The 27955-nt window shown below is 38.8% G+C and overlaps 1 protein-coding gene across 4 annotated transcripts in view; it reads left to right on the top strand.

The window, feature by feature from the left end:
- tenm2a (teneurin transmembrane protein 2a) overlaps positions 1-27955 on the top strand; it is a 275007-nt gene that overhangs the window by 73944 nt on the left and 173108 nt on the right. For all 4 annotated transcript variants that reach the window (XM_053235492.1, XM_053235491.1, XM_026918274.3 and 1 more), the window contains one exon: positions 10751-11023. In XM_053235492.1, coding sequence (XP_053091467.1) covers positions 10751-11023 — 273 coding nt within the window. The remainder of the gene's footprint in view (positions 1-10750; positions 11024-27955) is intronic.

The following is a 27955-nucleotide window of genomic DNA, read 5'->3' as shown; positions in this document are numbered from 1 at the left end:
TGGGGCGACTAACATATACATAGCACTGACAAGCTGACCACACTCATAATGGGGCATCTGCATGACCTTTTCTGACACTCTCCATGCAAAGCAATGCCTAATCATAGATGCTATTTAATATACTACCCATGTCATTGTTTTCTTCTCCAGTGGACATAATTAGTTTGATTAAAGCCATTTGTTATAAGGCAGAGAGACGGAGTGGTAGTGAGTGCAGGCCCATTTGAAGGAACTTGCCCTTGGGTTCAATTACTATAAGGGGCTGCTGAGTGCAGGGTATTTAATACTTTGTCAAATCTATTCTGTCTCTTAAAATGGCGGCCTCTTTAGCAGGATTGCCTGGAGGGCTATTGCTCAGGATCTGAAGGAGACAGTACTCTCTATTACAAATACCGAAGAACCATTAGTGCATAAAAATTATGAAAGTACTTATCAATAAGTTTGAGTGTTTTATTGTTGTGTGATTTTTAATAAATAATGCATGATGATTAAATATACTAATGCTTAGGCTGTGGTAGAATGTTTGGGTTATCTTCACCTGGATTATTAAGCATCAATATCTTCATCTTTCCACACTGTAAATGTTTGCACACACTTTATCCGGTTGTCATTTATTATCTTATTTATTATCTATTATTATTGTCTTTTTTTGGTCTTTAAGACACATCCATGAGTTTATGTAAACATTAGTTGAAATCAGGTGGTATTTCAGAGGTGACACCATTCCCCATAGAGTCAGATCTATTTTGGAGGCCCAATTAAAAGGTGTTGAGTGGCCATGTACTGCAGGTGGCTCATCAGGGCTGGTGCGTTTGACAGTGACAGGGCCATGTTCTAGACATGCTTTTAACTCTACGGCCCAGCTCTAATGGGGACCCTAATGATGTTCCTTGTGTCTCGGGACTGGTGTGTTGTGTGAAAGTCGGACACCCACCCCTGAGTGTTAGTGCTTGCAATTAACACCCTGCCCTCCTGAGTCCACTAGTGACAACATACCACCCACAGTCCTGACATGTCCTGCACAAGAAGCGATGTCACACCAACAGGAAGAAAGTTCTCTGCAGTATGTTAGATGGGAGGTTCAGATGTTGAGTCCCTACAGATTTAGCGTAGACTGTGCAGTCCACAAGTTATTATCTCATAAATATCAGTGTCTGTGCGTCTGTCAATGACAGTGAATCAGGGAATGTGCATCTCCATTACATGCAGCTGTAGCTGTCAGGAGTAGGTGATGAAGAACCCAAGTGGGGTCTCCGCTGAGATGTAATTGCAGAGTACTTGTTAGTAATTGTTGGATGGCAGACTAATGCTGACGGTGCTCATTGTATGTGTATGTGTGTGTGTGTGTGTGTGTGTGTGTGTGTGTGTGTGTGTGTGTGGGTGTGTGTGCAATAGCTGCTTGATTCGTGGCTCTGGAAAAGGATCAGACTGTTAGGAGATCCAAAAAGACATGTAAACAGCTGTATCATTTTATTAATGGAACCACAATAACACAATCCTTTTCACAGCATTACATCGTGGTGGGGAAACTCAGCAGGTTGACCTTGATTTATTATTTCTTCTTTATTCCTCTTTCATTTTGTCCCCAACTTTTCATACTATTTTTCCTACTACCCACAACACACTCTGTCTTTTCTTTTTGGAGCAGCCTGGTCACCCTTTTTTCTAAGTTGTTCAGGCAAGTTCTTCTCAAAAACTGACAGAAACTGGCTTTTCAATTCCAATTTCAATTTGACAGCCACTGAATATATAAAGAACCTAACCCCAACTGGGAATGTTTCACTGGATAACACTTTGTACACCTGAAATCTGTGAGTTTTATCCTCTCCACTGGCATGTTCACTAGATTTTTTAAATGAGACCTCAGTGATTTTTATATTTAAAATAGTTACTCAGAAGAACTCTACAACACTAGCCAATCATGAGTGTCTCTGAGCTCATGTATGTGGAAGAGGGTAGTTAGCACTTTCCTCCAAATGTTCAGCATTGCCTGTGACGTAGCATGAGCAGCAGTTTGGAAAGATGCAGTGGGTGACTTCATGTGTCTCAGAGAAAGCACACGGTAGCCCTCATCCTCCGTGCTTGCTAGCTGTCATGTAATAAGAAAGAGCTAGTATTTGAGAGCTAGTGGGTGAGAAATGGCAAGTGATCAAAACTGTGTGAAAAGGGGGTAAAAATGCAAACAAAAATAGTTTCTAGCTGTTGCAAAGGTTAGCAGACAAAGTGGTCAGACAATGCTCAAAATGAGAGACAGGCTAATGATCAGGCATTCAGCAAAAGAGTATAAACTACACAAGACTACAGGATAAACAGTGAGAGCTCTATGGTCAAAACAACAAGGTAAAACAAGCAGAAGACAAACACTTGGACTCATCACAGGCTGAAACAAAACTACGAAAGGCTGCATGGAGAGTCCAAGTTATCTATGGGAGTCAAGGTGATTGTGAACAGGCTATTCCAATCAGTAATCAAGTGTTAGTGAACGTGGATAGGTGATTGATGCATAATCATGTGACGAGTTCATGGGCTATGGATCGTGGGAAGTTGCAGCACTGTGTCTGTAAAATATCTGTTGGCTGCTCCAGACTATGTGGAAAAACAAATGAGTTGGACAACCAGCAACCAAGTCAGCAGGAGGCATTTCTACTTACTTGTCTGTTTAGAAAGCCCTCTGTCCTGCACTAGCATTCAGGCATTTTAGCTTAGGCATGTGTATTGGGACCACGGCATTGGAAGGAACACTGAAGAAGTGTGCCGTATTTAAGTGAAGCTTCAGTCAGCTTCCACCAAAATCACTGAATATACCTTTAAATTTCTTGAACTCCATATAGATCATAGGCAATTATTCATTTGTCACACTTTCCATCACTGCTCTGCCACACTTTGACTAAAGTCAGTCGCTCTCTGCTGGAAATCATCAGCTGCCATGCTGAGCCATAAACCCAGCTGTGACTCATCAATTTTATATAAATTTTCCTACTTTGTATATAGAATTTAGCTTCCTGCCAATAAATGCACTAGTCTTGCATGGAGCCAGTCAGAAAGATAGAGAAGCAGAGGAGAAGCAGACCAACGCACAGAGAAAAGGGTGGTGTTATAGTGGAGGTAACAACTGTCAATGATCAAGGCTTTGTAAGTACCTCAAAGCCACATTACAGGTAGGTGTTAGATCCTCACTGGTGCCCCCAAAGGAAAGAAGAGTGCTCTCTACTCTCTCAGCAGAAAAAGAAACAGCAATAACTCTCTGTGAGCCAGACTGATGGTATTCGTTTCCTACGTAGAAGTCTGTTCCTTTGAAGTGTTTATCAGGTGATGCCCACAAACTCCAAAGGATGTAGCCCATGAGAACATCCATGGGTTTATCTGCTCTTTTCTTATCATGTGATTGCATTACTGCCTTGTGCTCAGACTTCACTGCTTTTCTTCTCCTCTAATGTTTTGCTGTGTGTTTTGTGTTTTCAGTGTCCATCTCATTCCCGTTCCATGATGCCAAAGGTAGTTCCAAGTTGCTTGAGGGGTGAAATTCTAAACATGTGTGTTGTTTTTTTTCCCCACACTTGTTTCATTGATGGACATAGATATTATACTTACATTCTGTGTATCTTTTGTTCGTAAAAGTTTGCTCTGCCATAAATGCAAGTTCTGATTTGAAAGCGCAATGTTTTCAATGACACGTTTCCACAGTTCTCAGCATTCCATGGGGCCAGTTGGGCTTTTAGGCTTTTGTGAAGTGTACAAAGCAACTAACAAATGGAACAAATTGAACATGGACATTATCAGGCATTATCAATCAGCAGCAGGGCCTCAGGGGTTCCAGGTGGCTTGAGGGTTCTACTGATCTCTGACTAGAAGCCAGCTCCTCCCCCCGCTGGAGCAGGTGCTATTTTATTCTTTCCGATAGGCCAGTCTGCCTACCTCTCACAGTCTCTCCAAATGGCTCTTTAATGAGTCTGATGAAGCATAATGATGGGCAATTTCCACCCCTGGGGCCTACAATGAGCTTTACGCAGGCTTCAAGGCTAAGCTGCGGTGGCATATTACCTCAGTGTGTGTTCCAGCTCCAGAGAAAGATACCATTGCAGGCGAGTATGACTAAAAGGCAGCCCCGCCATGGCTGGAAAATCATGAGTCAAATGTATTTTAAAATACATTTGTTCAGATGCTGTTTGGGCATTTGAGTCACATATTACTAATTAGTTCTTATTATAAAGTTCTTTTAGGGTTATGGGATGTGAGGGATTTTTTTAATATCATCTGTGTTTATCTTAAAGCTATATATAAAAACCAAGAAATTTTCATTTAAAGGCAGAAAGACACAAAGCTAAAATAAAAAAATAAGAAGACCAATTCCTGACTATTTACATGGCCGGTTGTAGCCACTTCTATCTGTTTGAGTGATTTATTGTAAGAGCACATGACAATATTTGTGCTTGTCTAAGAGGGAATATATGGGTCAGATAATCCTGATAAGCCAGCTAGCAGACAGCCAGCTTTGTCCGATTAAAAAAGAGCCACATGCAGTATAATAACAAAGCCATGTCTGAAAAATCTCATTCTGCACAGCTGGCTCATACACATGTGATGATTGCCAGCAGACATATCCCACCTCTAAAACATATCCACATACACTGTGTGTTAATTGTAGCACCTAATTTTATCACCCTGAAGCCTAATATTATTCCACCTCTTAATCAAATTGTTTAGCATTGGTCTCAATATCTACCACCAGCTTCTCTCTCCTCCACCTCTTTCCTACCTGCCTACTCCACTCAAAACTGCAATGACAAGTCTCAGGTGGAAGGAGGCTTTCCTGTAGTCCTTGTTGCTGTTTACTCAATTTCAGCAAGGGTTCAGTGCACTCTTTTCATTTGCCATCATCAGCCACTCCTTGCACTTATCTTTATGGCTCTTCCAGGCCCCCCAAAGCTGTGAGCAGCTCACCTCTGTCGAACTGTATCCACCAGCATCGCCCAGTACCTCACCTCTTCTGACTTCTGCAGTAGAGTTAATAGTCACCATGCTCCACATCAGACTGCCATTCAGCAGGGAGCTGTGACTCAAATGCAATGTCTTTCAAAATCATAGAGAATCATAACCGAAGCTGTGATGAAAACTATGAGAAGGGACTGAGGCAGAAAAGAAGATGTGGTTTTGTAAATTCTCTGAATTTAAATTTAATGTAATGAAACTTTTTTTCATTGCTAGCAGGCCACCAATTTTTTAAAGACATTTTTCGAACATTTGAGGCCATTTTGATAGTTAGATATTCACTGAAAATAACAGTTTTAAGTTTCACTGAAAAGTTTTGCTACACATAATAAATATTTACATGTAATATTTTCATTTAACATTTATATTTAACATTTACATTTAATGTTTACATTTGACATTTAGATTTATATTTAACATTTACCTTTACATTTAATATTTACATTTAACATATAAAATTTAGGTTTATATTTAACAGTTACATTTATTTATATTATTTATAATGTGTAAAATTTTTATCATTATGTATAGGAAAAATATGCCCTGAAAATTAAAACTCTTATTTTATATAAATGCATCAGAATGGCCCCAAATGTTCAAAAGTCAGAAAGAAAAGGCTCCAGAAAGATTTACACTTTGCTAGATTCTGGTCTCAGGTTCACCATTTGGTAATGTTCAGTTGAATATTAGGAGAATGGAGCAAGATTGATTTACAATAGTTGCATTCAAGAGGATATCAGGGATACCTCCTTTTAAAAGGGGGACCAGAGTTTAATACATTCATATTTTATGAACGCACTCACTAAGCAATGTTGCAGAGAGATTGCCTGTGGCAAAGTCACGGCTAAAATAAAACCCTGTGTCAGATTGTTGTAATGGTTATTTCTAATGTAGGATCTCAAAGCAGCCTTTAGACGATCTGCACGAGACGGTGGGCTGCTCCAGCTCGACTTCTCTCAGAACTGCAGAAAAGAGATTAAAAGCACAGCAGGACTGTGCATTGCCCCTGTGGAGTGCCAGATATGGTCACATTTCTTTTGTAAAGTATACTTATACTCTGTAATTCTTTTTAAGAAAAAAGTAGATTGCTTTGTTAGAATGGAGATGGAAAATCATCTCTAATCATCCTGGTCATGGTCTTCTTTGCTCCTTCTTATTGGAAGATATATTTCACTTCAGTGACTAGCTCTATTGGAGTCACCTTTTTCTTCTCTCTGGAAAGCTTGATTCTTTTTTATCTATCTGTTTTATCTATGAGAACATACTTGATTTTATCGTAATTCGAAAAGCTTTCATTTCCCCTTCACTACATGGTAATTCCCTCTTGATGTATTTCTTTATTCATTGACAATGCTGTCACCATGAGCATTTATCAGCATAAATCCAAGTCAAAATCAACTACAAACTGTGTGATTATGGATACAAAGAAATATGTCTCTTATAAATGTAGAGACATATGTGTGTAGGCACCATGCATCCACAGATAGGGGACGCACCTTTATTAAAGTACTTTTAAAGCAACCGGAAGTATGTAAGATGAGTATACGTCACCCCCGTGAACCATCGAAAGGCTGAACCATCTGCTGGTTCAGCCTCACAGGTTGGACCGTAACAGGGAGGAAATCTCACCTCTCTTAGGCTGATCCCCCTGCAGTCTGGCTGCAAAGAGATGGTTCTCCACTCTTCTCCCTTGACCTGCTCAATGGTGTAAAAATCAATCAGTGATACCCACTAGCATCACATATGTTTTTGTATTTCATTTTGTTCATGCAAGTTTGCTTTCACTTTTAACGATATGTGAAACAGCGAACAGTGAATAACAATATGTGAACATCAACTTCGTTGGATGGTTGGACCTCCGCAAGTTATTGAGCCTGACTGAATTTCATCAGGGAGCGAATCCATGGATCAGCCTGCAAATTGCATGTATGCACGAAGACAGTCAGAAGACACACTTCTAAAGGAATCGGTGTTCATTCCACATCCACAATCATGCTTCAAAGGCTTGAGCTGCATTCCTCTCATGCTTGTGATGAACTCCAAATAAAACTGTAAATCTGGGCAGGAAAAGCTAGTGTTCACTATTGATTCTTTCTAAGTTTTTCCGTGTTGTGTAATTTGAAACCACAAACTGTTAAACTGAGCATTATTTTAAACAAAGGGAATCGCATGCGCCACTGCGAATGTTCTTTCTTCTCTCTTTGATCTCTTTCTTATCTTTGCATGTGATCTCATTCTGTACTTACTAGCACGGTCACTCACTCAGTGATCTCCGTTTATTTTGAGGAAAAATAAGATCCAGATATCATTATTCCCATTAATGTTACTGCATTTTGGAACTTATTTTTTATAGTTTCTATCGCTGGTCATCCACCACGTGCAAATCTTTTAAAGTTCCCATCATATTTCTGTTCCCTATTGTTCTCCTTGTTTCACACAGACACGCGAGCTCTAGAGCAGAGCGCACGTCCACACACTCACAGACACGCGTGCTCTCTCTTTCCTGCTCTCTCTCTCTCACACACACACACACACACACACACACACACACACACACAATATGCCCACATTCTTTTCCTCTCTCTCTCACACACACAACTCTTCTTTATCTGTCCCTATTTAGAATTAGGTTCATAGTTGATAGTTGATTTGTCTTTCTTCTTTTCTATGTATTCCAATAAATGCTATATTATTGAAGATTTTATGGCCTTGTTGTGGTTATTACTTTGATATTACAAGAAGCTAAACTATTCAGAATCAAGGCTTCAGAAACCAAGTCACTGATTATTATTGTTCTCAACTAAAATCAAGGTTTTTCCTTTTAAAACCTGTATGAAGCTCTCTCCTGTGTTTGTACAGTACTTCTTATCAGGTATCAGGGTGCACACGGGTATTGAATGAATGCCAGTAATCAAATATTAAAATCATTTGGCTATAATGATATGACATGTCCCATCATTTCAGTTGTTACAAGGCTCTTGCTTTGATATGTCAGAGTACTTATACATTTAGCAGACTGCAAAATACAGTAGGCTATTCATCATGAAATAGTTCTTGTATTACCTGAGGTGTAATAAACTTTTAAACTTAATCACAGCAACACTCCTTCTCCTCTGAAACAGTAGCTTCTTATTCCTATCTTGAATCAGGAAAGGCTACAGGTATTTAAAAAAACAAAACAAAAAAATACAAACAAACAAAAAAACATACGCATCTCTTATCCACACTGTTTTCACAAGACAATATGCTAGCATACTAGATCCTAGATTCCCCAAGTCTTTAATGTTTGGTGTTTGGAAGCACTTTTGCTTCATGGTAAGCTTATGGCTAATGAATCATGGACAGAAATGTTACAGTGTGCTATATCTGCAGGCAGACATTTGCATTTGTTTACATTTACAGCCAGACATACGGTGCGCACACACACACATACACGCACACCCAGCCACACAGCAAGCTCGTTCAGGCAGCCTGTCCTCGTTGATTCAGTCCAGGGTCTCATGAAATCTCAGGTAATTCATAATTCATATTCAGTAGTGGTGAGAGCCAGATTCAGAAACACACCTAGTGCTACTGAGAGCTGCGTGACTCTGAGAACATATCTAACTAACAGCAGAATAAGAATATCCCCATGCTTCAGACATGCCTCCCCTTGTGATGTAATGTTTTGTAATGTTTTGTGTTATGCTATTAAGTGTCTGAATGAATCATGTAAACACTGTCATTAAGTTTCAACTCTTGTACTTTTATAATGCTGAATGTTTTAATCAATTGAAAATGGAAAACTAAGGCACATATTGAGCTATTGTGTATTGTTACACCCCTGTAAAAACACTATCGGGGTATTTGGTTTTACACTCACGCAGGTGGGAGCAGGTGGTCAGATATGAATCTTGTATGATAAAAGAGAGATACATTTTGTTTAGTGCAAGTCCATTAAAACTCAAACTACAATGGACACATATCACGTACCTCAGCTCTGCAAACTGTAAGGCTGTAACCACTCTGCTTTTCATTTTACACTAGTATTGCCAATAGCTGCAAATGGCATTTCTGTATGAGCTCTGAATTGTACTTCCACTGTATCTAAATGTAATAATCTAGTTGATTTTATTTTCTATGACCATTAGCCTTCTGTTTACTTATGTTAACTATATTTGATTAGTTTTCTTTTTTCACAACAACCATAATCGCAGACAGAATTTAAAAAGTCTATTATTTCTTAAAACAAATTGTTTAATAATTGTTAAACAGTCTACATGATTGAAGCAATTTTATTGTAACATATTATGTACCAGATATAAATATTAAAGTAAAATCTTAAAAATACTTGTGGGGTAAGACTGAACACTACTAAGGATTAAGATTGTGCATTCTTTCTTAGCTGATTGTGAGGGATTGCACTGACAATGCTCTTTTAATTACTAGAGAGGAGAAAGTCGCTGTGCATGCCTTTTTCTCTTAATTGCTTTTCCCTTGGCTTGGCTGTAATTGGGCCCCCATTGTGTTTATTGATTTCATTTGATGTGCTTTAATCTGGAAGATGTTATACTATATATTTATCTGGTGATGGGGTCTGGGTCCATCCACAGGTAGCCTTGCTTTTCACATGGCCAAGTGTCTGCACACAGATCTGCTCACTTAAACCTCTTACCTCTTCTTATTCTTCTTTTCTCTGGGTCTTGACCATGCAAACTATATAGCCAAAAGTATGTGGACACCTGACCACCACACCCATATGTGAATCTTCCCAAGAATGATCCCAGAAAGCACACAAATGAATGTGTTTGTATACTGTAGGTTTACATTTTTCCTTCACTGGAACTAAGAAGTTGAGCCCAAACCTGTTCCAGTATGACAATGGCCCTGTACACAAATTGAGGTCCATGAAGGCATGGTGTGCCAAGGTTGGAGTGTAAGAACTCAAGTGGCCTGTGCAGAGCCCTGATCTCAACTCCACTGAACACCTTTGGGATGAATTGGAACGCCGGCACCCCAGGCCTTCTCACCCCACAGTGCCTGATCTCACTAATGCTCTTGTGGCTGAATGCACAAATCCCATAGCCATGTTCCAAAATTTAGTGGAAATCCTTCCCAGAAGAGTGGAGGCTGCAAAGGGGACATTATGGATATAATGGTCAGGTGTCTTTTGGGAATATAGTGTATTTTTAGTCAATACTGTGTCTTGTCACTATTATTCTATTCTACAGGCATAATAATGCCCTGTATGTTTAAACTAAGTGTCTACAGAGACAGTTCATATGAAAGATGGCAACTGTAGCTGGCACTGTCAACACTGGTTTAACAGCACTGTGTAGAATGTTGTCAGCAATATTGTTTCAGTCAACATTGAGAAGCTTCATGAAGTTCCTTGCTTGTTTAGATGATAGAAAATGGATTATGTACTTACAGATAATCTACTGTCTCAAATAAAATCTGGAAGAGAAATAACTGTGAGAAGATTAGACAAAAGCCTCAGAATATTAAACAGGAAGACTGTAGCATATAGGTGGAATGAGTTAACCCGGTAGTTAATTATACTGTATATACAATAAATGAAGTGTTTATGAAGATTGTTGATGTTCCAGTAGTTTGGGCTAATGCAATCTGGTAAGAAAAATAGTAGTTAGAATAAAGATGTCTGGTTTAAGTTTTGCATTTGTCCAGGTTGTGTATCCAGTTCACCTTGTCCGTCTCTATGGTCTAAGAGACAGTTCAGCTTAACAGTAATTGAGTTGCCTCTCGTGCTTTGTGTTTTCAGGAAACTTCACTCTGGCAGAGTTAGGGATCTGCGAGCCTACTTCCCACCAGAACACCTACTGCCCCAACCTTGGGCTACTGCATGGCTATAATCTGAGCGCAGGCTCTGATGCTGACTCAGATCCTGAAGGCCCTATCTCTCCAGAAAGAGCCATGCAGCTGTGGAGCACCCGCAACGTCAAGTCCCGTCACAGCTCCGGTCAGTCCAGTCACGAGAACTCGGCCCTGACCCTCACTGATTCAGAAAACGAGAACAAGTCTGATGATGAGTCAGGTAGGTGGGAGTGAATGAGGATAGGAGTAAGCAACCGACTTAGATGGGGTGGAGAAAAGTGATTGAGGCTCTCGCAAAATGTGGTTTTCAGAAACCATTTTAATGCAAAACTATGTAGAAATAAAAAAGGCAAGGATTTAAATTTTTGATTCAAGGTTTTACCTTATTTGCATTCTTTGTGTTTGTGGTTCACTGTTTCTCACATATGAAATAAATTAAGTTGTCTTGGGAGCAGAGTTTACTGTAACAGCAACACTGTTTCAGATTAATTGTACACTACACTAAGAGATTCATAAATATATGAGGTGGTCTTTTTATATTAACCAAATTTAGAGGCTGATAAGAGGAGCTAAAGGTATTTTTACACCACACGTTTAGATAGAACTGCCCTCTGGATCTGGCTGATTCATCCTGATGTTCTCATTCTGCTTGGAGCTTCTACACTTGTGACTCACCTTCTGCTGCTGTCCCACATAGATACCCTAAAGATTTGTACTTCCCAAAAAAACAGTTCAAGTATGCTCAAGTCTTATCTTTACTTCAGACGATAGTCTCACCTGGATACTGTAGATTTGGACCTAAGAACTGCTGCTCTAATCATTAATACTGTTCTGTGCACATCACAGGACTCTTATTCACAATTCACTCATACTGAGCATCCTTTCAACAAACAAACTTAAAGTACTGTTTAACTTTATGCTATACAGTTATAGAAAAGTAATGATGTATAATCCACTATCTGGAATCAGGCAGAAGAGGTTCCCTTTTAAGCCTGGTTCCTCTCATGGTTTCTACCTAATGTCCTCTCTGGGTTTTTTTTTTCTTGCCACCTCTACCTGTCGCTCACTTGTTAGGGATCTAAATCTCTAAATCTGAATAGTGATTTCTGTAAAGCTGCTTTGTGAAAATGTCTATTGTTAAATTTGCTATACAGATAAAATTGAATTGAATTTGCCCAAATAGGAACAACCACAACTTCCACTCATAGTTAATTTTCCTCTGCCTTGAAAGACACCTGGATGTTTACATTGATGGCAGTAAAAGTGACAGCATTATGAGTTCCTCATGCAATGATCTTACCACTGCCTGTGTCTACCTCTTCATTCCAGAGAACAGAGCATCTCGAGTCTTTTGAAATACGCTATGTGGCCAAAAGAATTGTGGACACTTGACCAGTACACCCATATGTGCTTTTTGAACATTCCATTCCAGATTTAGTTCTGCTTTTGCTGTTAGAATAACCTCTAATCTTCTGGGAAGGCTTTCCACTAGATTTTGGAAAGTGGCTGTGGGGATTTGCCCATTCTGCCACAAAAAGATTAGTGAGGTCAGGCAATGATGTCGGGCGAGAAGGCCCGGGCGCAGTCAACATTCTGGTTCATCCCAAAGTGTCCAGTGGGGTTGAGTTAAGCGCTCTGGGCAGACCACTGGAACAGGTTTGGGGCTCTTGGTTCCAGTGAAGGGAACCTGTAATGCTACAGCATACAAAGGTATCCTATACAATTGTATACTTCCAACTTTGTGGCAACAGTTTGGGGAAGGCCCACATATGGATTTGATGGTGATGTGTCCACAAACTTTTGATAAAGTAGTGTGGATAGTACTAGATTGAAGTATTGAGTAAGAGTAGGTCCTGTTGGTACCAATTTTCAGCAAGTATCAAAAAGCATACAGCTAGTACCTATGGTACTGGGGTTCTTGTCAATGGAAAAAGCATAGCTTCAGTTTATAAATGTTCATTACGCAGTGGAAAATGTCTCTAACTGGTAGCCTGCCTGACAGGAGGCTCTTATTAAGTGACTCAGAATCTGACTATTTTTCTTTAAAAGTTGTCATTTACGCATCTATTTCATTTCATTTCGTGGCTGCAGTTTATATTTTCGCTCTAGTGTTTCTCTTGGCAGTTCTTGTGCATAACATCCTTCGATTCCATGTTTCCGTGTTAATTCGGTGCCATCCTAAACCCTTGCTTGGCTTGCAGGAGGTGTCAAACGAGGTTAATGAAAAGACAAAAAAACTCGGCTAATTAGCAAGATTCACACACAACTGTAGCAGTTCCGTCAGCTGTGAACTCCAACATCAGAAAAAAACTCACCCAATTTATCAAACTCCTCAACAGCTATTGAATGCATAAAAAACACCTTGAAAGAGAAGTCACTTTCATCTCACTAGCTGATAATTGCGTCTCAGCTAATTGCCATGTTAATCTCTTATCCACGCTTTATTAGCATGATTCTTATTTCTTAGCTCAGGACTGCACAAGGACACAGAATGAACCAGCCACCACATGGCCCTGCCTTCACTGAAGCTGTTTATATTGTAGTTTATTTATTTAAACAGATATTCATACTTGTATTATATTTGCAATGTGTGTATTACTGAATGCTTGTGATCAATGAGGTTAAAAATGTGGAAAAAAACATTTAAAAAGTAATGTAAGAGCAAGACCAATTCTCTAATACAATATGGTGAATATGGACATACAGTTTTTTCTCCTAAGCAATGGAGGGAAAATATGGAATGAGAGTAAGTGAACCTGCCTCTTCTTCTCCTTTTTCAACAAAGATGCTTTAAGATTTATATCACTCTCTCTTTGTCTCTTTGTCTGTGCATAGAGATGCAAAAACTGTCTTTCTCTCACTCTGTCATCTCCTACTATCGCCTCAGTATGGATGTGTCGGCACTGCCAGTCATTTTGACTGACGAGTGTCACTCACAGTGGCTTTAGGATGTGGTAGCATGAATAGGGTCAAGTAAAGATCTCCATTCGTTATCTCTTTTTTGCCTGCTTTGATAAACACTGAGTGACTATCAACCTACCAACATTTTGAAAATCAAATATAAAAACTGATATATCGAGATCACATGACAATTTACACAGGACTCCATTCAAGTTATTACGTCACTAACTAATTTAGTTAGTTTTACACCATACTTACGCACTTTTGCGTTTTTGGTTTCCATTTAGAACATGAGCTGGATAACTGTCTATGTGGAGTTTCGCATGTTCTCCCTATGTCCTCCAGGTTATCCAGTTTCTACTTACCTCACAAAAACATGCATGTAGGTGAACTGACTATGCTAATTTGCCCCTAGATGTGAATGAGTGTGAGAGTGTGTGTACATGGTGTCCTGCCATGGACTGACATCCAGGGTGTATTCCTAGCTCGCGCCCAGTGTTCCTGAGATCCACTGCGACTTTAACCAGGACAAAGCAGGTAATTTGGCAAACTCTGATTATTTTTCTTCCACTTTGTTGGAAGTTGCAGGTTGTAAGTTACCTAAAACACCTCTACTGTCTCCTCTACTCTGATGATCTCTAAGATTTCATTCGCTACCCACAGTTTGTGACCATAAGGTGAGAAAAGAGACTGACCAGTACACGGAGACTATAATCTAAAAACAATACATTTGAAAACTGATGCTTCCAGGCAGCCATGCAGGAGTCTTTGGGCAGATCTCTCTTTGCCTCACACCTCCAGTGTTGGGGGTTTGATTCCTGCCTCTGCCCTGTGTTTGTGGAGTTTGCATGTTTTCCCTGTGCTTCAGAGGTTTCCTCCGGTTCCTCCCCCCAGTCCAAAGACATGTGTTATAGGCTGATTGGCATCTCTAAATTGTCCGTGAGTGAATGGGTGTGTGAATTTGTGTGCGATTGTGGTCTGCGATGGGTAGGCACGCCATCCAGGGTGTCCCCTGCCTTGTGCCCCGAGTCCCCTGGGATAGGCTCTAGGCTCCCTGTGACTCTGTGTAGGATAAGTGGTACAGAAAATGGATGGATGGATGGATTCCTGCCTGTTGTGTCATCTGCAGAGGCAAGAGAGAAGACAGGGCAGTGAGGAGGTTGATAATGAGGTCTCATGTCTAGCTGATTGTCTAATTAAGCAGCCTGGATACTGGTTCTCTTGGCCTTCGCTTCTGAGCTGCCTGGCCCAGTGATTGATTAAGGCGAACTATTCCACTCAGAGAAATGACTCAGATGTCCTCACCTCACAAGGGCACGTACGTCCGCACCTCCGACACCACTGCTCCCTTTGTGCTCCCTCTCTGCCTCAAACTGTGTGATTTCTATTTAAAGCTCCAACAGTGTTCTAACATTCTGCGTTGCACTTTAATAAGTCTAAACCATCACTTTTGCAGAGATTTTATTGGACACACGTACATGCATCAAAATAGTTGGAGTCTGACTGGACTTTTAAAACAAGCTTTCTGCCAGCACGTCTGCTGCGTTTCAGTTTACCGTCTTATTTGTGGCTATGCTGCGGTGTAGTCGCTCCCTCAGGCCCTGAGCAGACCGCATAAGAATGTGTGTGTCCTTGCCACACTCTATTGCACCTGTTTGTTTGCATAGGTGTACACAGACAAGAGATAAAAATTATCCCATCATTCAATTGCAGTCCCACATGACTGGAAACAGGCAGTGTTGGCCGATCAGCATTGCATGTCACGTTCAGGAAACAAAGAGGCCCAATCGCCTCATGCTGAGAGGAGAGTGGGGAGTTTTTGTCTGCTGGATTATTTGTATTTTCTGTCACTGATCTGTGTCACTAAGCATTTAAGAAGCTTTGTTGGAGACTCAGAAAAAAATGTATCTATATATTTTTTCCTTTTAATTTGTTCTTTTTTCAGTCATTTTATAGAACAATAAAAACTTATGAGATAATGTTTTCTTATTATAGTTTGTTGTCAGTTAAGAATGTGTAGACATAGACAGATCTCTCTGTGTGTCTGTGTTTATGTGTGTGTTTTATAACGTGCATTCGGAGGTAGAAGGATTATGTAACCATGTGACTTTGTTTAAATCTGCACTGCTAAACTAGCACTAAGCAAACATAATAAATCAGTTACAGTCATGTACCAGGAGTCAGTGGAAGACATTTGGATAACCATAAATCATGCTTTGTGTAATTTTAACTTGCATTGATGAGGTAGATACATTAAATCAACAAGATTTAATACAGTCAATTATGTTACTTAAGGAAGATAAATGAATAAGTCTCATTAAATAAGTGAAGTCATATCTGTGTAAGGCTACATGTGGAGGAGAAGAAGGACTTATTGGTGGTATTGTAGGGTGCAAGTTGCTAGTTTGTTTTTTGTTTTACTTTGTTTGAGAAATTATTTAGGGTGAATCGTGTATGTGTGTGTTGCATAGTACCTTAATAAGGATTTGATGTGTATCCCTCCAGAGTGTATGTTTTTTTCTTTTTTCACTGTCAACTCTGATTGACAGTGTCACCCTTCCCCTCCTTGGAGTATTCATTAAAGGTACTATGTGTTATGTTTCTCACCCACATACTGTACCTCTCACATGGAGAGACAACACACCTTCCACCTTTCATTAATTTCTATTTGTTCAAGTATAATCCAGAATATGTTAAAGTTTCACATTTATAAATGTAAACCAATTTGTGCTAGGATGCAGTTATATCTTATTTATGATATAAACCCTGTAAACCCTGCAATTAATGTGAACAGCCTTCAACAATCTTCACAGTTTCACATATTCACATGATGAGTCTTGACAGCATGAGTCAATGCCATGCACCTATTTAGACATCAATAATGGAGAGTCGAGGTGGCACTTTCCCCAGCATTCAGGCGTTTACTCATGACCTCCCCTCTCCCACCTGTGTCTTTTTCTCAGAGTGAGAGGTTGAAGAGGGAAACAACCAAAAGCTGTTTTTGAGTTTCACAAAGGTCATATTGACTTCCTCCACTAAAACCATGAAAAGGAAGAAAAGGGAATGGTTTGTGTGAGGGAGGCAGGAAGCTCTTTTCTTTGGCACATTTAGCAAAGGACATCCAATGACTGATAGGGTCTTTCACATAGTTAAACCTTTTTGGTCTTCTGTCTGCCTGCATGAGTGTCAATATTAAAGCACAGCAGAGCGCACACACGCGCATATACACTCACTCACACACACACACACACACACAAACATGCATGACAAAACTCACTGTAGCCATTAAAACAACATAAGCTGGAGAGCTAAACGTATCTATTATCAATTTCGGCACATTTGGAAAATAGAAAAAAAAATCATTTTATTTTAAAATATGTAATCATATGTAATTTATATTTTATATATGTAATCATATAAAAAAGGAGAACAAATTATACAATTATACATATATTTCAACCCAGTCTGAAAAAACAACATTTGAATGAAACTTATGTGCAGCACATTTCTATATGATTATATGTCATGTTCTGGACCAATGCACACTGTATGGCCAAAAGTATGTGGGCACCTAACCATCACAATCATATGTACTCATTGAACATCTCATTCCAGAGTTTGTGTCCACTTTGCTGCTAAAACAGCCTGCACAATTCTGGGAAGGCTTTATGCTAAATTTTGGAATGAGGAGATTTGCTCATTCAGCCACAAGAGCATTAATGAAGTCAGGTATTGATGTCGGGTGAGGAGGCCTGGCGTGCAGTCGCCATTTCAGTTCATCCCAAAGATGTTCAGTGTTCAGCCACTTGAGTTCTTCCACTCCAACCTTGGCAAACCATGTCTTCATGGACCTCACTTTGTGCACAGGGGCATTGTTATGCTGGAACAGGTTTGGACTCCTTTAGTTCCAGTCAGAGGGAAATCTTAATGCTACAGAATACAGCAGCATTCTAGATAATCGTGTTTCCAACTTTGCGTAAAAATTTTGGGGAGGGCCCACAAAGGCCCCTTTTGTCTATAATAGTGTAGTTTAACCACACCCACCTCTACCACTACTCTATTTGAGTATGATCAATATTTAAGTAGTAATTTTACCCCTTTTTTTAAACATATTGAGCACTTAATGTAAGATTTTCACAGCATATGATTGGACTTATAAAAAGCCTAACTTCTTCTCTGAAAACACTATGCTTAATATGTTTTTTAAAAGAGGTAAAATATTTATTACATGTCATTCTTTATTCAAACAGCATAGTGGTAGAGTTTGGTGTGGTTAAATTACCATGGTGCCGAATGTAACATACAGAGCTTTGGAGTGAATATTTGATATGTAGATATGCAACATATGCTTTTGACAGAACATTGATATTCATTATATAGAAGGTGCTGCAGATTTTTTTTTTCTAGGAGACTGGGTTGTTTTATTTAAGCATCACTGACTATATAGAAGTAAAACAATAAATAATCCCTAAGCGTTCAGTAGATTTATGCTTGCTTAGTGGACGTGCTTGTAAAACTGCCAATCTTGTCACCTTTCTCAACCAAAAGGAGAACTCTTGTAAATTTTTGTGGCTGCGCCGGCTTCCCAAATCCAAATAACATTGATCTTGGGAAAAAAATGAACATGCATTAGGTGGAATAAGAGCCAGCTTGGGCATTGATTTAGGCATAAAATGTCCCAGGCTTTTACACTCTTGAGCCTTTCATGCTCTCTCTGTCTGCCTGTCCCACTGAGCTCTGCTTCCTGCTAAAAGTCAGTACTGCTATAGCTGTTCATTAAAGGCCAGCTTTAGTTAATGAAACAAGCCCAGTCCAAGTCGGGGGGACTTTAATGTGCACAGATCAATTGGATCCTCAGTAAATCTTAAACGAGCCTTCATCCTATCTCATCTGAAGGGCTATGGGGGCAACTGTCCACTACCCCACTGCCATGGAGGAATAATACGTCATAGAAAGGGTCCTGACTTGGATGTCACAATGGATTAATGTTGTAATTACATGGACGGAAAGGTGTTTTTTTTTTTTTTTTTTTTAGGAAACTGTTTTTTCTTGGACAGAGGCTTCTTCCCTCCTGTCTCTCTGCTTTTAATTTTGCCTGCCTGTCTCTCAGTTTGTGGCTGCTCTGATTACCATGCACTGAAACCTCTCTTTTTCTGAAAGATAGCCCACTGTCAAATTGAGTCATTCTGAGTTAATCAGTTACCTGGACACTTATTCATGTACATGCATTGTCTTACTCTCTTTGTGTGAATTTTCCAACGACATAAATATTAATGCAGCCAATTGAGGTTATGCCTGCACCTAGATGTAAGCTCAGTAACTGAAGGAAGCCTAGTGCCTCTTAGTTTCTTTAACAGCCACATTATTATTATTATTATTATTTTATTTATTTATTTATTTTTTTAATATTTATTTATTTATTTATTTATTTATTTATTGGTAAAAAAAAAGCAGTTTTCCTCACGAGAGCCCACAAGGTTAAAAGTCATTACTATTTTTATATATACTTAAACATTTCCAAACATACACACACATACACACACCCCGCTAGTTCTATTTAACCTTAATTTTTATTACATAAGATTATAAGTGACTAGAGCACGAACCTGCATCACTGTTCATGCTGTGTCTCATCTACATCTCTATGGAAAAAATACACACTTACCCACTCATGCACACAGTGCCCCTGCTGAGTTTTTGTGGTAAAATAGTGGAATAGTAAAATTTTAATGGTGTGTTTATTTGTATTTGAAACATTTCACTGCATCAGGCTCCAAAGGCACTGGTCATAGATGACGAGACTTTTAACGCTATAAGTACACTGATTCAAGAGCAGCACTACTTTGTGCTAATTACAAAACATACACGGCCACAGCAAGTCATATTCCATTTATCACACTTGTTAGTAGCAGTAGAGAAACAGAAGTTTTCGTTGTGCAAGAGCAGTGTGCGCGGCCGCCGAATTTGGTTACTTAGTGGAACATTTGATGCGTACAATGTGCTGTTTGGTAATAGATTCTTCAGTACTAATTCTCACCTTTGATTTGTGACAAAAGACTGTGATTTAGCTTTAGCCAGTGCTTCTCATACACCCGATGCCCACTGCTCAGAATCAAAAGTAAATCTCTTTCTTTTATACTTTATCCCTTTCTGAAGTGTATGAGCACAATGTCACTATAATTACTGTGCATATTTATAATCCTCACTATAATGATACCCAGCATATTTTCCTGGTAACGCTTTACATTGAGGCTTATTACATTAGTTAACGTTAACATTATCTTCAGTGTAACTGAACCATAAGTAATCTTAACAAAGTAGCAATCTATTAATTTGACTTTGTTTAAATCTTAACAAAACACACCTACATTCACTAATGTTCATTCAGTCCATGAGTAAAAATAAGTCCACATACATTAGCAAAACCTTAAAAAAATTACAGCATGCTTTCAATGCTAATAATTTACAGAACTCTAAATCCTGATCTAAATCCTGGAACTTGCCTCAGCCCCAGTTCTCATTTTTTGCCAATCAACAACTGCTTAATTAAGTTGTTAATTAAGCTGGTGATTCATATTGGTCATTGTGGGCTTCATATTCCTCACTGATGCTATGAACATTGGTTAATGCAGGTTTTTGCTGATTATTTGGCTTATTTGGTTTATTATTTAAAACTTGTGTAGTTTATTATTTAAAACTAAAATCAGTCTTGGGGTACAGATACAGATTTGAGAAGAAGATCATTGCAGTTGTTAAAAGCAATCTTAGAGTAGGGGCATCTTCCTTGCATGAGATCCTTTCAGGCCATGGTAATGTAGGTCTCATTTAATGGTGGACTTACATACTTTGTTGCCTGATGCCTCCAACTCCTTAAACTAGTTGTTGTTGCTCCTAAGGAGGAACTGGACTTGAAGCTCAGTTGCTTGGATTTTTCATGGTATCAATGGCAAAAACACAGTGTCTCTAAAAGTAGGTCCTTAGGCACACAACTCCCAGTTAACTCCTAAGTATGACTCTTGGCCAATAAGAAGCTTCTAAAAGTCAATACATTAATTTCTCCATCAGTCTTTCAGAATGTTTCAAGAGACAGTCAGTTTCGTGTATGTACATTTTTGACTAACTGGAATTCTGATATAGTGAATTAAAGTTAAATAAATCTGTCTCTAATAGATTGTTTTAAAATGACTTCTGATGTGAACAAAGTAGAGGCCCTAATTGACTTGCCAAAAGAAATGCATGGTAACATGAAAGTTGTGAAAAAACTGAGATTGAATATCTTTAGCTTTTGGCCTCAACTGTAAACAGACTGCTCTCTCTTACATTGGAGATACTGTATGCTTTGTATACATACTGCTACTAGACCTTCAAAGGCCACCAGACAATTACTGCTGACAATTCTTCTATCTCATCTAAAACGAAAAGGTGAGAAAGTCTACCAGTAGACATCATACATGTTACTTGTTTGACCCTTATTAAACTGAAGCTCAAAACATACTTCTATTCCATAGTCTTTGGAAATGGTTTAGTGCATATTGTACTATATGTGTATGTATGATGTAAGTGTATATGTAGTATGTTTGCATATGTTATTGTCTTGTGTTATGTTACTTGTATTAAAGCTAAAGGTCAAGTTTACAAACATGTTAAATAATCTCGGTAAAGTATTACTGATTTCCTGAACACAGTACCATGTAACATCCATACCATGTAGTCACTCTTGATGGAATAGATACTGAAGAATGAATTATGTTATGTCTGAATGTCAACTGTGATCAAATCAAAAACAATGATTGTTGGATTGTGTTCAACTGCCTATTGAGGACACCCTGAGGAGTGTGTGTTATTTGGAGTCAGGACCTAAACAAACTGATTAAGTTTGCTGGTGGTGCAGTGTGTTGTTTGAAGGGTTATGTAATGTTATTATAGAATTAATGCACCATGATGAATTATACCAAAATATTACACTGACAGGCCTGTAGCTTTATATGCTATGCAGCCTGAACTCATTTGGAAGTTAAAAACTTTTCTTTTATTATATTCAGGTTAGGTTTTTATAGTCATATGGTGTATGTTCAAGCTGAACACAAAAAAATCTACTATTGTATTTCAGGTGGAGAATTTAAGAAATATCCTCTTACTTTTTTTTTTCTTTCTTTTTTTCTTGAGAGTATGATCTGAGATAGTGAATTTAAGGCGGATGTACTTTTAATATTGTTGTGCTTGTAGCTTCAGCTGTGGCTTCCCTGACTATCTTTACTGAGATAGTGGATTTTGGCAACTATGAAAGAATAAAAGGTACAGAGGTACAAGACTGGAGCAAACCCAGCTCTCTCCTGGTCAGAATCAATGATAGAAGCACTGATGAATGTACCACAGACAACAGAACAATAACAGCTGACAGGACAAATCTGAGCATGAATACTATTGCAATTTCAAATTCAATAAGGATGCAGAAGAGATAATGTTGGACCAAACCTACTGGGCTGAAGGTATTACATGCATAAAGCACCCTTTAATGGGTTTGCTTGGGCCGCTATAATTTAGTAGAGGATATTATTGATCGTGGCTGCCATTTCCTGCTTGAGTCTTGCCATAAAGAGCTAGTGGACTGGGTTAGGCCTGGCTGGTGTGGTCCTGGCATCAGAGCTGGTACCCATCATTATCCCTTTCAGTGCAACTGATACACACAGTCTAGCTGCCTATATCACAGTCTAGGCAGGCTGACCATTTAGTTCTTAGCACCGATTATTAATCTGGCATAGGCAAAATTTACAATGGGGACATCTGTAGTACAGATCATTAATTTGTGAATAAAAATAAAATCAGAATATTAACACAAATGTAAATAAAAAGTGAGGTTTTATACTCACTTGCAATTTAATGAGCATGTGGGATCACACTCTTTGGTTTACTTTCGTTTTCTATCTAACATCTCCCAGCGTAGAGAGCATGTGGGTGATATAATCACAGAATATGTCCTCAGTTGAGTAAAATCTGGCCCAGACTGGCCTGAAACTAGATTGGGGAGCAAGAATGAGATCTGTGGTCTGTGCTCTTCAAAAAGTTCTTAATTTTCAGTGCCAACTGCTTTGTCTGCCCCAGAAATCTACAGATTAGAGCCAACCAGCACAGACTCAGCACAATTACTGAACTGTGTCTATAAGCATAGCAAAGTTATATAATGTAACCACACTATAGCTGACCCTTGTGTTTAATACACCACTTTGTGTTTTCTGAAGTGTTGTGGGTCATAGAGTAGATGCTGATGCTAGATACTTGACTGAGTAAAAACACAACTCACAATTTCAATCGGTTAATTAGTAGTTTACCTATTAGACTATGCACGACTTCTAGGAAAGATCTTACATTTCCTCCTCTATTGCCAGACGTGTTTTCACAAACTATTACCACTGATCAGTCCTGATGGTCTGGCCTGTTTATGCCACTTTCCTCTTGTAGTAGTGCAGGTTATTTGTTCAGTTCTGAGATGCAGTGAAGGACTGAAGGTCTTTTGTTGCTCTTGCTTTGTTGGTGGTGCTTTATTTTATTGCCCTTGCATGAAAAAAAGTTCTCTCTATACACCACTGACCAAATGAAAAAAAAAAAAACTCAGAAGGTTATATATCCATTGGATGAAGAAAGTACTACTAAAAAAAGCTTAGACTAGATAAAATGGCACAAATCTTTGATAACAGTGCTCATGAATCAGTGGTAAAGCAATTTATACTAAGGAATAAATAAAATTCTACAAAGTGTATACAGACACATTTAAGTAATCATGCACCAAGTCAGGTTCATACATTGTAATGTTATGGTTCCCTCAAGTGAGGACTTCTGTAATCTTGAGGCGGTGCCTTACAACACCCTGTCCAAACTGCAAAAACATATTTTGAATGAGAATATGTTTTCAGTGTACTTCTGTAAATGGTAAGCTTAATTTAAGGTTAAGATTTCAATAATTTTTGTTATATTATCCTACTTTATATTACACTACGCTATGTTACATTACGTTACAATACGTTTGTTCTCTGCAAAAGTATGTAGTACCCTAGTGTGCTCTCTGAAGAAACACTGGATTTCCAAAAAAAAAAAAAAGGTGTGAGATGAGTTTGTAAAAAGGGAGTCCATGCAAGGTCACAACATCAGAATCATGCTGATAGAGAGAGAGAGAGAGAGAGAGAGAGAGAACTTTTCTTATGGGGAAAAACACAGCAAGGATTCCTCTCCCCCTGCTGCATAAGCATACACGAATGCCTCAAGACACTAAATGCCTGCTTACTTAAGCGCTATTTAGAAATCGTGAATCTAGTGTGCATACTGTTTCTTGTATTAATTTTTTGAAGGTTCTCTATAATAGGTATTCATAGCTTCCGTAAGTGACCTTGAGGGGACTGAGCTGCATTTGCTCATCAATGCAAGTTTCATCAACTTTCTATTAGATGGGCAAGATAACAAGCCATCAGCACCATGACAATATGAGCTCCTCCATCCTAGAAAAGCCCAGGGTGACAGCAATACCAGGCTAACAGGACCACAGCTGAACATTCTCTCGGTCTCATAGCATCTCCCCACCCGTTATAGAGTGCAATTATGACTACACAAGCAATACAGACCTCCGGAAGCCTCAGCAGTGTAAGGGAGGGTGCTTTGCATTGTGGTTCCTTTATGTCTGCCTCCTTGGGAGCAGTAACAGTAGTAAAATATTACCCAACATTTATCCAAAACATGCTGACTGCAACAGCACCCAGCTAATTGAGAATTTACTGGGCAATAATGACTTATCATACTCTGCTTACAGCAGCACTGATGCAGCCAGCCTCATTTAGCAAGCAGTAGTTTGGCCTTAATGAAGTCTGTAAATGTCAGAGAATGGCAGACAGAGTGTGCATCAGGATTTAGTCATGTTAGGCTATATTGGACTTTTTAGATTCATGCCTTCATGATGGGTGGGCTGACTGTCATTTGTATGTCTCATTTTGTTATGCTTGGGTCAAAGTAACTGGTGTAACCACTCTATGATATAAGAGTTAAGGTTGTGTATTGCTTCATTACTTGTAAGTGTTGCTATACCACTAGATTTCTGCCTAGAGAAACATTTCCTACTAGGAAATTCCCTACTAGATGGGTCACCAGCCTCATACTGTTTTGGGGCTTTTGGGAGCTGTATTATTTTATATTAAGGTTGTATTAAATCTTATTTAGAATGACCTAACAAAAAAGTTAAGTTTGTCCTCCAGAAGAAAGTATGTGAACTTTCTGATGTCCTTGAAAAGCCTTTTTCAGCAAGCTTTAACATAGCAGCTACACATTTTTCAATGTTTTGTTATTATTTATAGAAACACTTAAATGACTTAAATCAGCATATTTTTTAATCCTCTGCAGACCATCTGAGTATTGCCAAATAGGGTTTGAAAAGCAGTGGTATGTATAACGTGATGGGCAGCTAATAATGCTGTAAATGTGATTTATGTCCCCTTTCATTCTCCCATATGTGTGCTCTGTATTTCTGATCTTCCATGGGTTATGGGGCTTGGGTAATTGTCCTGCGTGGCGTGTTTCCTGTCTCTGTGGTATAGGCTGTGTGATGGTGGCTGCTGCTCCATGTCAGTGTGCAGTGAGCCAGGCTGACATAGATGGATAGCTGTGGTGATGCTCTAATTATTTGTTGTGTGGGGGTTGGAGGCCATCTCGAAGGGTTTTCTCACCTCCTTTAACTAGTCTCCTTTGGAGGCCTTTGATGAAACAAAGCTTGATAAATGTACCAATCAACTGCACTTTTCTACAGTTTGCATATGTGTTATATCTCATTACAATAACCGCAATCTAGAATCAGGATTCTAGATCTAAAATCAGATCACCACACATGCAAAGGCTAATTGCTTATTTGTTGCACTAACTCGTCCCAACCCTACTGTAAAATGCACTTCTTTCCCTAGGCTTTAGAGAAATACATTCACTCTACTTAAGAATGTGTGGTGCAAACGACACTGTGTGAGCTAAACTCCATTTAGAATGCTGCTTCAACAGACATCCAACTCTCAGTGCCTGGATAACAAGATGCACATTGAGTAGTGTTCTCATCACAACAAATGGAGCCAGTTAATCGAGATAGGCAACAGGCCCTAGCCCTCTTAATATATCTGCGTGTTAGGAGGTGGGGGGGTCTTCATCAGCCTTAAATTAGAAGCATTGCAAAACTTCTATGTGATAGAGACTCAGGAATCTCTAATCATTGAAGTGAAGAGAAGAACAGAGGCAGTCAAGCAAACAACAGGACACTGGGTGCACTTGTGCATTGAAAACTGACAGACAAGTGGTCACCCTTCTGAGTAAGTCTGAGTGTGACTGGATATCATGCACTAAACTGCGAACTCTATTTATGTCAACTTATTATTACTTTTTACTTTGCTTTACCTTATGCCACCTCTAATGCATACTTTAATGATGATTGAGATGAATGACCCATATGGTGATATTCCATTTAACCCCTCTTAAAAATTGCAGGTTTGTGTGATGTAAAAAATGAAACCAAGATAAATCATGCCAGATCTTTTTCCATCTTTAATGTGATATGGCAACCAACAAAATTCAAGTGAAAAAAAAAATAGAACAAAATATTTTTAGGAAAAAAAGAAAAAGAAAAACTTACAATAATTTGGTTGCACAAGTGCTCATAATTAAACAATCATAATCAAACTCATATTGATAAGGAGGGGATACAAAATAATTTCCAAAACATTATATGTACCATGGAACACTGTGAAGACCATCATTAACCCATGGAGAAAATGTGTTTTTTGTGCACAATTCTAAAAGATATATTTGATGCAAAGCCAAGAGAACTTATCAGCCAAATAACCCCAAACCCATGGTTAAGCATGATAGTGGCAGCATCATGCTATGGGGCTGCTTCTCTTCAGCTAGGACTGGGGCTCTAGTCTAGATAGAGGGAATCATGGATAGCTCCAAATGGCAGTCTATTTTGGCACAAAGCCTGCAGGCCTCTGTTAGACAGCTGAAGATGAAAAAAAAAATTCACCTTCCAGCATGATAGCGACCCAAAGCACAAATCTAACTCCGTAACGAAATGGCTTTGAGAGAAGATCAACGTTTTGGAATGGTCCAGTCAGAGCCCAGATCTAAATCCTATCGAAAACCTGTGGAATGAGTGCGCAGGAGATCCCATGACAATTTGATAGGTCTGAAACATTTTTCCAGTAAGAAATAAGTAAGGTTCAATATATCAGTCACCTCTATTAACTCAAACCATCTGTGCGCACTAGCCCTCCTAACTGCTCACAAGACGGACTCTGCCATAAATGAACCTACAGTGTGTTATTCAGTCCTGTGCTTTGTAGTCCTTGCCAGTCAGCAGTCTTGCGTTTTCTTACTCTTTTATGTTTGTAATCCTTTTCTGTGGAACTTTCACGAAAGAAATCCATGCTCTATTTTATGTCTTTTGAAAAGGTTCATTCTATGCTAAAATCTGTGTTTGTTGAATGTGTGGGATTTAACTTTATTTTCCCTGCCATGTTGTGGTGAAACAGTGGTCATGTTGTTCTCCAACTCATCCACTCCAATTCTATTACATATTTGTTCTCAGTCATTTGAAGAAAATTTCCCAGCAGGTTTTTCCTTTTCCCCCTTTGCCTTCAAATCCAAATCTTATTTGTGTTGTCTTGAAGCATAGATTCATGGGGAACTATTTCTTATTGCATTCTCAAGTTTACATTTGTTCCCAGGTACATGGTGAGTGTGGACTGATTCATACAGTCACATGGTCTTCCTGTGTGATATGCAGTGACGCTCAAATCTTAGGCATTTGTTATGCAATAAGAGAAACTCAAACATGAATCACACACACAAAGACTTGCAGTAAATGTCACTAAAACGTTATATGGAATTATGTGTTCCTCTCTCTTTTATGACAGATGGTGTTTCAAGGAAAGCCTGCATGTTATGAACGTCATTAATCACAATTCTTTAAACAGCTTCATAGTCAATTAGTCTCAGATTTTTTTTTTTTTGGCAAAGTCTGTGTTTTCCGTTCATTTATCATGGGCATTGTACAATTATTAGTACAATTACTTCCTCAGCAGAGCATATTGTATTCCTGCCTTCCATCAGGGATATAAAAGGCCCATGTTTTTTTTTTAATACAATTATGAATGGAACCACAATGACAGCTTAATTTGTGTATTGCATTTTGATTGCAAAGGAACAATCAATAATAATGTGCACTTGTTTTGTT

This window comes from Pangasianodon hypophthalmus, chromosome 7 (genome assembly GCF_027358585.1).
Source record: "Pangasianodon hypophthalmus isolate fPanHyp1 chromosome 7, fPanHyp1.pri, whole genome shotgun sequence".
NCBI lineage: Eukaryota > Metazoa > Chordata > Actinopteri > Siluriformes > Pangasiidae > Pangasianodon > Pangasianodon hypophthalmus.
Note: the sequence above shows the minus strand (reverse complement) of the source record. Positions and strands in the feature narration are given on the sequence as shown.